The sequence below is a fragment of the Papaver somniferum genome, chromosome 7 (assembly GCF_003573695.1).
Source record: "Papaver somniferum cultivar HN1 chromosome 7, ASM357369v1, whole genome shotgun sequence".
In the NCBI taxonomy this organism is placed as follows: Eukaryota; Viridiplantae; Streptophyta; class Magnoliopsida; order Ranunculales; family Papaveraceae; genus Papaver; species Papaver somniferum.
In genome coordinates, this window is record NC_039364.1 from 50,371,128 (window position 1) to 50,383,607 (window position 12,480).

The 12,480-nt window shown below is 34.9% G+C and overlaps 1 protein-coding gene across 1 annotated transcript; it reads right to left on the bottom strand.

Moving 5' to 3' along the window:
- On the bottom strand, window positions 1-438 carry LOC113294626. Its single transcript, XM_026543010.1, has one exon. The coding sequence runs from the start codon at window positions 436-438 to the stop codon at window positions 1-3; it is 438 nt and encodes a 145-aa protein (XP_026398795.1).
- Window positions 439-12,480: the final 12,042 nt, after the last annotated feature.

The following is a 12,480-nucleotide window of genomic DNA, read 5'->3' on the forward strand; positions in this document are numbered from 1 at the left end:
TCAGAAATGCAGGGATCCAATGATCTTTTTCAGTTTATACCATCGAGCAAGGACAATCCAAGGAAGAAAACCCGATTGAAAAACACTGATGGTGGCTTTCGAATCAAACTGCGCAAAATATTTTAACCAAACCTTCTCCACTGCCCATTCCAATGCCTTAATTACAACAATCACTTTAGAAATAAATTTTATGGTAATTCCAAGTCCTTCAGTTTCAGCACATAAGACTTCACCAGTATCATATCTACACATGAACCCGTATCCGGAGATTCCTGGGTTGCCCTGAGAAGCCCCATCAGAACAAATAAGTACACATCCTGGAATTGGTATCTCAAAAAAGCATTCCACCACTTTAAGTTGTTTAACTGGTCTGCATTCCATCCCAAAAGACTTTAACAGGGTTAAGTTATACAGATTATTCCACATTTTTCCATTCATTATTATGTTGCACTCATGACTTAACTGCAACATTCTATGCTTCACTTTCACCACATGAGGAATAATCCCATAAAAACCTAATTAGTTCCTTGAAAACCAAATTTCCACCATTATTATGAATGTTGTTATTGAAAGATGAGGGTATCCAAATACACCACAATCTTTTATTTATCAACCTATAAGTCATCTTCCGAATGTGATAGTTTATGGACAAAGTCGAGACAATATGACAATTCGATTCACACTTCGTGTGATCGTCTATGGATACGAGATCGAGACAATACAACAAAAATATCACTTGTATGATTGAATATAGATACAAGATCGAGACGATGCGATAACAAAATATGTACTTGATAATAGGTTCGGAAATAACTGCAACTCTATAGGATCAATATCAAATATTACGGAGTTAACGTACAAGTGCAATTTTCTTTATTTATAATAAAATAATTATAATGCGGAAAAGTAAAGTAAATAACACAGCAAGATTTTGTTAACGAGGAAACTACAAATGCAGAAAAACCCCGGAAGCTAGTCCAGTTTTGAATACTCCCAAAATTAAGCCGTTATACAAAATCAAATACCAACTTCGTATAGTTTAGACCAAGCAGACTACCCCTAGCTACTTAGTTCCCTCAGTATCCTTGCGCCTTCGACTTCTAGATTCAGCACGTGAATAACAAGTCTTTTTGATCGTATTCCAAACAACAAAGGAAGAATCTGTTTGATAACCACTCTAATCTATCTTGATAGAAGATAAGATGAGTCGTTGGCAAAGGCTATTATGTTTAATCTAATAAAATCCTTTGTCTGGTAAATCAATTTATTCAATAACTACCGAAATAGTCAAGTTTAGATTCGCACTCAACCAATATAGATCTCAAAGAGAAATATAGAGAATGCCGATCTCACACAACTAATCAATCAGATCTATCAAAGATAAACTGATTCTAGTTGGATCCCAGTCGATCAAGGTTTGTGCACTAATTAAATCCACAAGATACGAAAAATAATAAGAATTCTTCTTCGTCTTCAAATCTTCTATTGCCTTCAAATACCTGCACAACAACACTTGAATCTTCTTGTAATCAATCACACACATAACGGAGTCTGATAACAATGGATTATCACATGATGTCTTTATATCTAACAACAGTTCTAAAGATCCCTTCGATACTTTGATTTAGTCTGAGTGAATCTTATATCAGAAGAGAAAATTCTCAAGAATAAACAAACCTGGTGCAATCAAAATTCTCAGTAATTCTTCCCAAGACCATCACCAACTCAGCAACCTTCATCACTATCCTATGTTCTCAGTAAACTTTAGTTCACTTCCCAATTCTCAACACCGAAACCCTAATTCATTGGTTCATCATTTCACCGATTACAACTTAATTCCAAATATAACTTCACTCAACCAATCCATACCCATCTCTAATCTCACTTCTTGAACATCAATTTTATCTTCTAAACCTCTTTTAAGTATTTTCTTATGGAACCCTAATTCCTCAAATCATCTCCAAACAACTTTAGAACCTCAATTAAACTTCGACCCACTCGTTCTTCACCTGACAGCAACCCAAATCACTCATCAATTTTCTTAAGAACTCATTATAATCACCAAAACCCTAACTTGGTTCTCTTTGTTCTAATTCGTCAACCTCTAATTGATTTTCTTTACGAATTACAAATACACCATCTCCTTCATCATCCACATACTCATCAAATAACTTCATTCGATTAATTCCCTTGCTAACTCTCGATCAAACCGGTAGAAGATCGAACAAAGAAGAGAAAAGAGAAGAGGAAAGAAAACGAGAAGAAAAAAGAAGAAGAAAAGAAATGAGAACGAGGTTATCCTCTCGACTGGGGATAAGGTCGACCCAATTGGCTGAGACCACTCCCTTAGACACGTGCATCCACAAGGGTAATATCCTAAAATTACTATTTTACCCTCCGAACACAAATTGATAAATCTTCTTCACCCAGTATCCGAATGACGTGTGCGAGTAGTCCATTCAGCGAAACTTTTCGAGATCTATCTAGCGGTACTAGTTTCGTATCTAAATCGTTGTTAGATTAATTTCTATTAATTAAAATCTATATTAACTAATCGAGTCCTTAGCGGGTAAATCGTCTCTTGATTATCTCTTGACCAGTCTAATAGCGTTGACAAGCTTGAGGGTCCTTACAGATAAGAGCAAAATAAAGATCAAAATTAACTTTATTTTTCTTATCAGGCTCTAATTATTTAGACAAGAACTTAGACCTTTCCCTTTATACAAGAAAAATACTAGGTTCGTTAACTAGTTTTTCTTGTCAAGGCATTCGATTAGATTTGAATAACCGAATCCTCCAATTGATAGGTCTAACTAAGATCAGAATTAACTTAGTTTCTCTTATCTGGAATCAATTGGACTAAACAAATTACCCCGTATTTTTGTTAAGCCAAAAACAATAGATACAAACCAAAATAAATTGACTTGCACAACTATTTTCTTAACCGGAAGCAATTGAAACAAATATATAAATTACAGCACCGCAATTGCACCGAATTTCGTTAAGCAAAAACACTTGATATCCAACAATAAAGAAGATACTAAACCATAAGGCAAATAAATTGACACAGTTTTTCTTAATCGGAAACAATTGAATCACATAAATGATCCATACACAATAATGGAACACATCAATGGTACCGAAATTTTGTTAAGCTAAAGCAAAATATATGCAATATAAACAGGCTTTTCTTAAACAAGAAAAAAGATTAACTAACAAATAAAATCCTTACCTCAATTTCCGCAGCCAGTTCTCACAGAAAGATATATCATTAAGCACAAGTTCAAATAAGAACTCTCCCCATGTGTGTTGTCATCCTCTTGTGAGAAAAAAAGAACAACAACAAAAGCAACCTTTACCAGAGAAAGGTTGAATCGGTTTTAACTAATGCGTGCCAATAGGAAAAGTTGAAAACCCGAAACACATATGTTATCCTAAACACAACTTCTGTAAAAATAAATTGATTCAACATATTGTGACTTTTCACATATGAGTTTCAATCAGAACATCTTATGATCCTTTGATAAAGCCTACCAACATGGGCTAGAACTTAATCCCACTAAATCAAAAAGCCACACAAATTATAAGGGTTACACCATATGAGATCGAATATTAAGGTTAATAAAAACCGAAAGACATTTCATAAAATCGGAATCACATAAAAAAAATATAGACATTCATTCACTGGATATGTAATAGGAAACTATCACATGAAACAAAAATTATAAAATAATAATTTTATTCATAAATAATAATGATAGTTTTATTCAAAATAGACCTTATACAAAAATATGAAATAAATCACTATATTGATGTTTATTCCCGAAACAAGGACTAAATTTGAAAATCACATCTCTTCATGATGTTGAGATCTCTTCCGCTTGATAAGAAAAATTATACGAATTCCTTGAAGAGATCCTTGATCGAAGAATAATTCCTCAACCTTGAGTAAGTTAGGTTCTCATTCGTTTAATCTTTTCAGAAGTAATTCTTGTTGCTTGACAAGATGAGCTTGAACAAATAGAGATTTATCAAGAGAATGCTTCAACATCGTGACCTCTAATTTTGTTTCTGCACAAGTTCGTGCCATTTTGTGAAACCCTTTTTCATAATCTATCATGGAATATGAAAAATTGATGTTATTGCAAGAGGTTGTTCCGTTTCCATTGGATTTATAGAACCTAGAAGGATCACAAGCCATTTTTTCAGCATACCTTTCTGAAACCCTTGCAAAGAGCTTTGCATGGTAATCTGTATTGTACATAATTCTTGTTCTAAGAGGAATAGACAAGATTTTTCTTCTTAAGAGAAAAAGTTTACCGAAACTTTATATACCAATAGTTTCCAAAGACTTGGTCACCGATTATGGAAATCAAATATATTCTCCTTTAATATAGAAGAACCTAAATTTTTCGATATTAAAGATGTTAAAAAAATGCCTTCTTGTGAATATTTCCATAGATCTCGCAATTTTTAGACTATTGTGTTATATACACTAAACTCATCAAACAACAGTTTGAGCACTTAATGAGTCAGTGTATATAATCAAGATACTAAGTATCTAGTTGAGATAGATTATTCTCTTCAACAGTTGTAGAGAATCTCCTTTTATCTGTTCTCTTAGGGATCTTACTCCTCTTATAAGACAAACTAAACTTATCATAGAAATGACTATCATCAAGATATGTAGGTATTACCTTATGTATTGATGAGATGGAGAATTTTCCATATTCCTTTTTGTTTGGTTCCACTGTCTTCTTCGGTACCCATTTCCATGAGTTGCTAGTCTTTTGATCCTCTTTCCTCTTGTGATGAACTACACTTTGAGATCGCTTTTTAAGATTTTTGTGAGAACTCTTTGATCTGAGAAAATCAAAGTTATGTATGATTTATTTCGAAAAAGGTCTCATGTTATAACCTTGACTAGAAGTTGTTTTCTCAGAGCTTGAACAAGGTGATTGTTGACAATCTCTTAAAACATGACCTTTCATTCCACAATGAAAACATCGTCCGTAATGATGTTTATGATGTTGTGGAAAACTCTGATGTGAGTAGTTCATCTTAGAATTACCATAAAATAAAGACGCTCTTTTAGAATATGAAAATTTATTTCGAGAGCCTTCGACGTCATCCTTCTTCCTTTTAGAGGAATAAGTCAAATTAGATTTTATGGATTTATCCGGGTAGGATATTACCAGCTGATTTTTTGACATCAAGGAATGCTTTTCATCTTTTATCCTTTTGACAAGTTCTGAAACTGTCTTAATCTCAGAATCATATGAGACCTTTAAGGCATTGTATTTGTATGCAGCTGATTTTCTTAGGATCTCAGTCATGTTTTCTTGATCCATGCTTTTACTTAGTTTCTCTTCCAAGGATTGGATCTTCAAGGAAAATGTGATTTTCAGAGAGTCTAAATCTTCTTTCAGGGTAGTTAGATCAATAATGAGTTGATCATAATCATCTTTCATGCTTTCATGCAACACAAGTCTTCCAGAATCTTTCCTTCTCTCCCTAATGCATGAGTGAGTTCAGTTGCACAAGAGAGAAATTGTTCACTCAGTTAGCTGTGATGTTTTTATAATCATACAAACAATATCTTCTGTATTATTATGAAGAGATTTTTCAGAATCTGAATCATTGATTGTGAATACATGGCATAACTTAACCTCTTCAAGAGAACATTCAGACATATTTTTCAAAAGAGCAAGTAGCACTTGTGGAAGAAACCCCTTTTAAACATTGATAAAATTAAACCCATAAAGGGACTTGCCCAAATCATGTGATATGTTAACTAAGTCTGTTTTCGTTTTTACTTTAACTCTCTGTAGACTCATATCTTATAGGTTGGATTGCGCCAAACACATATTGTTAGATCTTTTTGTGTTTTCCTGCTCTGATACCAATTGAAAAGACTAGGGTACCCAAATACACCACAATATTTCATTTATCAACCTATAATTCCTCTACCGAATGTGATCGTCTATGGACAGATTCGAGACAACATGACAATTTGGATCACACTTCGTGTGATCGTCTATGGACACGAGATCGAGACAATATAACAATAAGATCACTTTGTGCGATCGTCTATGGACACTTTAATTATAATAAAACAATTATAATGCAGAAAAGTAAAGTAAATGGCACAACAAGATTTTGTTAACGAGAAAACTGCAAATGCAGAAAAACCCCAGGAGCTAGTCCAGTTTTGAATACTTTCAGAATTAAGCCGTTATATAAAATAAAATACCAAATTCATATAGTTGAGACCCCTAGCTACTTAGTTTCCTCAGTATCCATGCGCCTTTGACTTCTAGAGTCACGCACGTGAATAGCAAGTCCTTTGGATCGTATTCCAAAAAACAAAGGAAGAATCAGTTTGGTAACCACTCTAATCAATCTTGCTAGAAGATAAGATGATTCGTTGACAAAGACTCTTATGTTTAATCTAATAAACTCCTTTGTCGGGTTAGATCAATCTATCCAATAACTACCGAAATAGTCAAGTTTAGATTCGCACTCAATCGGTATAAATCTCAAAAAGAAATATAGAGAACGCCGATCTCACGCAACTAATCAATCAGATCTATCAAAGATAAAATGATTCTAGTTGGATCCCAGCCGATCAAGTTTTTTGCACTAAATCCAAAAGATGCGAAAATTAATAAGAATTCTTCTTCATCTTCAAATCTTTTATTGCCTTCAAATACCTGCACCACAACACTTGAATCTTCTTGTAATCAATCACACACATAACGGAGTCTGTTGACAATGGATTATCACAGGATGTCTTTAGATCTACCAACAGTTCTAAAGATCTCGTCGATACTTTGATCTAGTCTCAGTGAATCTTATATCATAAGAGAAAATTATCAAGAATAAACAAACTAGGTGCAATCAAAATTCTCAGTAATTCTTCTCAAGACCACCACCAACTCAGCAACCTTCATCACTATAGTGTTATTAGTTCTTGATCCCACATAAGTCTTTAAACGAGCGGTCGTAAGAGATTTCACCTAATTAGGATACTTTCCTCTCCGAATAGATGACTCCACCAGAAACAATAAGAAATGAAGTTTGCCTGGCTCTTAGGATAGTTTGCAAGAAATACAAACTTAGGTATTTATAGTCCAAGGATGTTTGGACACCAAGGAATTTCCAAAACCGAAAATATTCTCAAAATATGCAATGAATGCCCAAATTTGGTTTTCCTAATTCCGATAAATGTTTGTCCAATATTTCTGAAATCTCTCATAGAAAATCTCCAATTAATAATGCACATTATTAGTTTTTATTCTCTAGAGCTATGCATTAATTTCTGGTAATTAAAGCATATAAAACCAGAAACCTTAATTAAAAGATTCTAAATTTATTTTGGCCCAGGATCACCTTGAGTACCAAGGAATATAAGTGAAATATAAATGAATAGAGTTAATTCTCATGTTAAAATTATGTTGACATCTTTACACTACAAATCCTTATTCCGAATCCACACGGATTTGCATCTTGGAATCAGTTCTACCATACTTCCAAACAAGTTTAGAATTGGTGCTACCAGAATTCTAAGACTACTATTGATCGGTCATACCAAGTCACAATGGTTATTTGTGATCGGTCCTACCAAGTCACATACTTGGGTTAGGATCAGTTATACAAATCATCACTAGGATCGGTTCTACCTAAACACGGTACCTACTTGTGATCGTTCATACCAGTCACTAGGATGGGTCATACCAATTACAAGGATCAATCACACAACATCTCATGATTGGTCACACCATGTAGATGTAGAAAACGCTACCTCTACATCCAAAGAATCACAAACATACGTATTGAAGTAAACAAGCAAGAGATGTACATAAACACAAGATATACGTGGTTCGGTATGATTACCTACGTCCATTGGGGTAAAGGGATGATATGATTACTCGACTCAAGGCTACAAATAGAGTATGTCACTACCAAGCTATTTATTCACTCTACAAAGATCTTAGTGTTCTCTCCTCTCTCACTGGCTTACTTGGTCCTTAACTCTTTACAAAGCTCTCTATTTATAGTCACACGTGATGATACATCCAAGTTACAGTGTGAGTCTTGGTATATCTTCCTTGATGTTCTTCTCGAGCGATGAGTAACGTTCCTACGAGATGTTGAGCCGAGCCTAGTGAAATCTTCTCCCGACATTCTTTTATCCGATGTTGGTTGTTTAGTGAGATGTGGCCGATATCGTCCTTCATCTAACCCGATGCCATTAGTCCCGAGTCTTACTTTGACCAGATTCTTCTTATCTTCTCAACGGCCTTGTCAGAGCATTTATTACCCTAGTACTCGACAGGCGTCTCTTCCATCACATCCGAGCTTTACCTTTACACGTACTAGCTTCACGGGTTCTTTGGTGTCTCTTTCCTCGCGCTGGTCTTGGAGGGGATGATTCGGTGCCTCGCACTTTCTCTATTATTGGTATAACATTTCCTAGGATTTCTCCACCTGGATCTGTGGATTATTTACACCTACACACCAATTACCAGAATCGGTCACACCAATTACAAGGATCGATCATACTATCACATGGTGATTACTTTGGATCGGTTACACCAATTACCAGAACCAGTCATACCAAATCATAAGTCTAGGTATTGTGATCAGTTATACCAAGATGCATAACCTAAGTTAAGATCGGTTCTACCAACTCACACATATTGGTCATCCAAAGAATATGCAATGAATAGCCGGACCAATAAACCTATTGATTTCCCTTTCGATTCATGAAACAAGTTCATGAACGTACTTCCTTTAAACAAATGTAAAACATTGTTTCCTAGGATGAAATGTTCACCATTAACCCATACACATAATCATAAAACTATATACAAGATTATGTCGATGTCATATCTACGAAGTTCAAAAGATAAGCGTTATACTTCGTAATCTAATTACTTAATACTATGATCATACTATTTTGATCATGTCTCATCACTAGAGTATTATATACAATATGTACAGTATATACAGCTTCGCGTGTTATGTTTTCAATATAGCACGACTTGAAAGATATGTTAGGAATGAAACAAGTTCAAGTCAATATTACTAACCTCGAGTGGAAGGATGATGTCGTCGTTACTTCTTCTCATTCTTCAGGTCTTCGAAGTAATACTTGTATGTCTCATCATTCCTAGATTTTCTAGTCTAACCTAAATGAAGTTGACTCTAGCATTTAATCAAGCGACTCTAGATGAGCTTTGGTATTAAAAATATGAAAATCAAACTTGACACGCCAACACTTGGTGAGTTCAACCGATCTATGCTCTAACAGTCATTCTCCAAAGTTGCTTCACAACGGGGCTTTTATCTTTTCCAAAAGTAAAGATGTCAGCAAATGAACAGGGATTCAAGAATGAAAATACTCCATCTAGCCAACTCCATATAATATGTACAAAGTTGCAGTGCCAAAGTAGGTGTTCAATGATGTCTTGATCATGCTTACACAAATAATACCTTGAAGCCCAACTGAAACCTCTCTTACTCATGTTTTCATCTGTGGCACAAATGCCTCTCATTAATTTCCATACATTACTTGCTATGTCAGGGTGAATCTATGAAGCTCGTATCTTTTTGTAAGATGAATGAATATGTTGTTTTATTATGACTTTGTTATAAGCATCAGCCACTTTAAAACCTCCATACTAGTTACCACACCAAATTCTGCTATCTTCTCCATGATATATCACTGGTAATTGAGCAATAAAAAAAAACTGAAGCATCTGACTAAGTAGACACCAATAACCATTTTGAATTAATGCACTTACCTTCATGTTTTTATTGTCACTAACAAATGGGTCCAAGGGCATAGCTCAGTGTTATCCCATCAACTCCAGTAAGGAGGACGTCAGGGTTCAATCCCCACGGTAGAGGATTGTAATTTAATTTAGTTGTATAAAGGGGTTTGGCGGGGTGGGTCTGGCAGCGGGGCCAGTCCAACTGGCTGGATTTGGGTAGGGGGTTGGGTCCAGCTTTAGCCTAGCAAAAAAAAATGTCACTAACAAATGAATTGTTAGAATCTATTTGCTCAATCAATGCTCCCTCACCAATCCACTGGTAATACATACATATATTTGAGAACCATTCCCAATTAGCTATCTAATATCTTCATCTAATTCATGTCTGATCCATTTTAAACCAGGACAGATAGATGACTGCTTGTAGTGAGTTATCCACCTTCCTTGAGAATTCATACACTTAGCCCAATTTTTTTTTTCCCATTCTCCATCTTCATTTAGAATTTTCCAGAGTAATTTCATTAACAAAGACTTGTTTATAGCTTTGAGACTTTTAATTCCCAGATCCACTTCTTCAACTGGTGTATATACTTCCTCCCATTTCAGTGTTATACATTTCTTGGCGTCGAATCACCAGTCCAAAGAAAATTTCGAAAAATCTTTTCATATTTAAGAATGATACTTTTTGGCTACTTATATATAGTCATATTAAACACATGTATGCTACTTAAAAGATGCTTTATTAGTGAAATCTAGATCTAGAAGAACGTTAGGTACCAATCCATCTAGCTAGTCTATTCTGCAACATCTTCACAAATGATTGAACATGAATTTTCTTTACTCTGTCTGGCATCAGCATGACCCCCAAATATCTGTCAGGAAAGGCTTCCAACTCCATTTGTAGTGTATTAGCTATAATCCTTTTTTTGTTCATCACCACACCATCAACAAAGCACTTATTGTTTACTCTGCTTACAACTTGTCCAGATGACTGTTGGTAATCTAGTAGAATCTTCATCAGTTTAACTTGATTTTTCCTAGTTCCATTGCAAAAAAATAAAAATATATGATAATATAATCAGCAAATAGTAAGTGAGAAGGTTAAATACCACCCCTATTTACCATTGCTTGAATTAGTCGCATATTGACGGCTTTAGCAATATTTCAACTAAGTACATCCTCTACAATCGCAAATAATACTGGTGAAAGTGGGTCTCCTTATTTCGAACTAAATATTGTTAAGGACCTTTGAACATCTAATCTAGAATCATACTTTGAGATTTTTAACAAGACAGCTTAACTTAGAATTTATTCTTTGTAAATCTACTTGAAGTCATGCGACATAGTCTCAACAGATTGAATGGTAAGATAGTGAGTAAAATAAAATGGTTCAGTCTTCACATACCTGATACAGAAGTTCTCCAAATGTCTTCGCCGATCTTAAGTCTTCGAGGGTGATGTCTGATACTCAACTACCAAATTCTAACCTAGTCCGAGACTTGACTTGGTAGACTAGAAATCAAGATATAATTTTAATAATCTAAGAGCAATTTTAGTCATGGGCTGCTAAATTCCCAAATTTCTATCCCATATTTGGCAATTTGGTTTCAGGCGCATTGTTGGAGTGATTCCTAAACTCCGACGTAATTTGAATCAGCGTCTCGCTTGGAAACCCTTATTGAAAATACTGTGTGAGGCAAACGCTATTTATGGTACCGTCCATATTAACACTGAATTAAAACATGTGTCTCATGTGAGACGCCCCTTCATAATAGCGTCTGTCTATCAGACGATTTCAATGATGATTTAGACGGTGTTATTAAACACGTCCTGATTAATAGATTTTTATTTATTTTCCCCCAAAATTTTATCCACTATCTCCACCAGAAACACCTCTTATCTTTTCCTTTCTCGCCCACCAGAAACACCTCTTATCTGTTCGACTGCTGATTGATTTGAGAAATTGATATATAATTCTTCGATGTATTTTCCTTGATTGAGTATGAATGTCTAGTGGATTCTCTTGGAAATATATTGGAGTTTGTCCATACATATTTCCTAAACGAAATATTGGGTGTGGTTGTGAGACCCCCGATTTTTTAATATCCTTCTCAGAAATAGCCCTACCCAACGCATCAGAGGCATTCACTATTTCGGATAACTTGTGGTTAAATTCGTTACACGATTCTTCACAATCCATAAGAACGTTTTCCTAGTCAGAAGTTAGGTTTTGAAGCCTTGCTTCCTTTTATGAGGTATTCCTTTCAAATGCGGCCTTTAAGATATCCCAAGCTTCATTCGAAGTAGTGCACGTTGACACATGTTGAAGATCTTGGCTTATGGCGTGGATAATAACATTCAATCCAACAGAATTATGCTTCACAATATTGATTTCAATCACTGTTGTTATCATATATATCCTTAGGCAAAGTTACATTGTCTAAAGTATTTGTATAAACAATATAACCCTTCTTGACTACTCGGACCCAAGTATGGAAATTACGAGCTTGCAAGAAGGAACACATAGTTATTTTACCCCATAAGTAATTTGTGTCATCGAAGTTTGGAGGTACGTTAATATAGATTGAACTCTTATCCATAGATTCAGATCGCCAAAAACATAAACTTTTTAGGTCTAACGTTGTTTACCTTCTCTGATACCAATTGAAAAGAGAGGGTACTAAGTACACGACCAACTTTT

What these genes read in the sequence shown, in the direction of transcription:
- LOC113294626 (XM_026543010.1), bottom strand. Translation starts at nt 438, where the DNA reads ATGAATGGAAAAATGTGGAATAATCTGTATAACTTAACCCTGTTAAAG.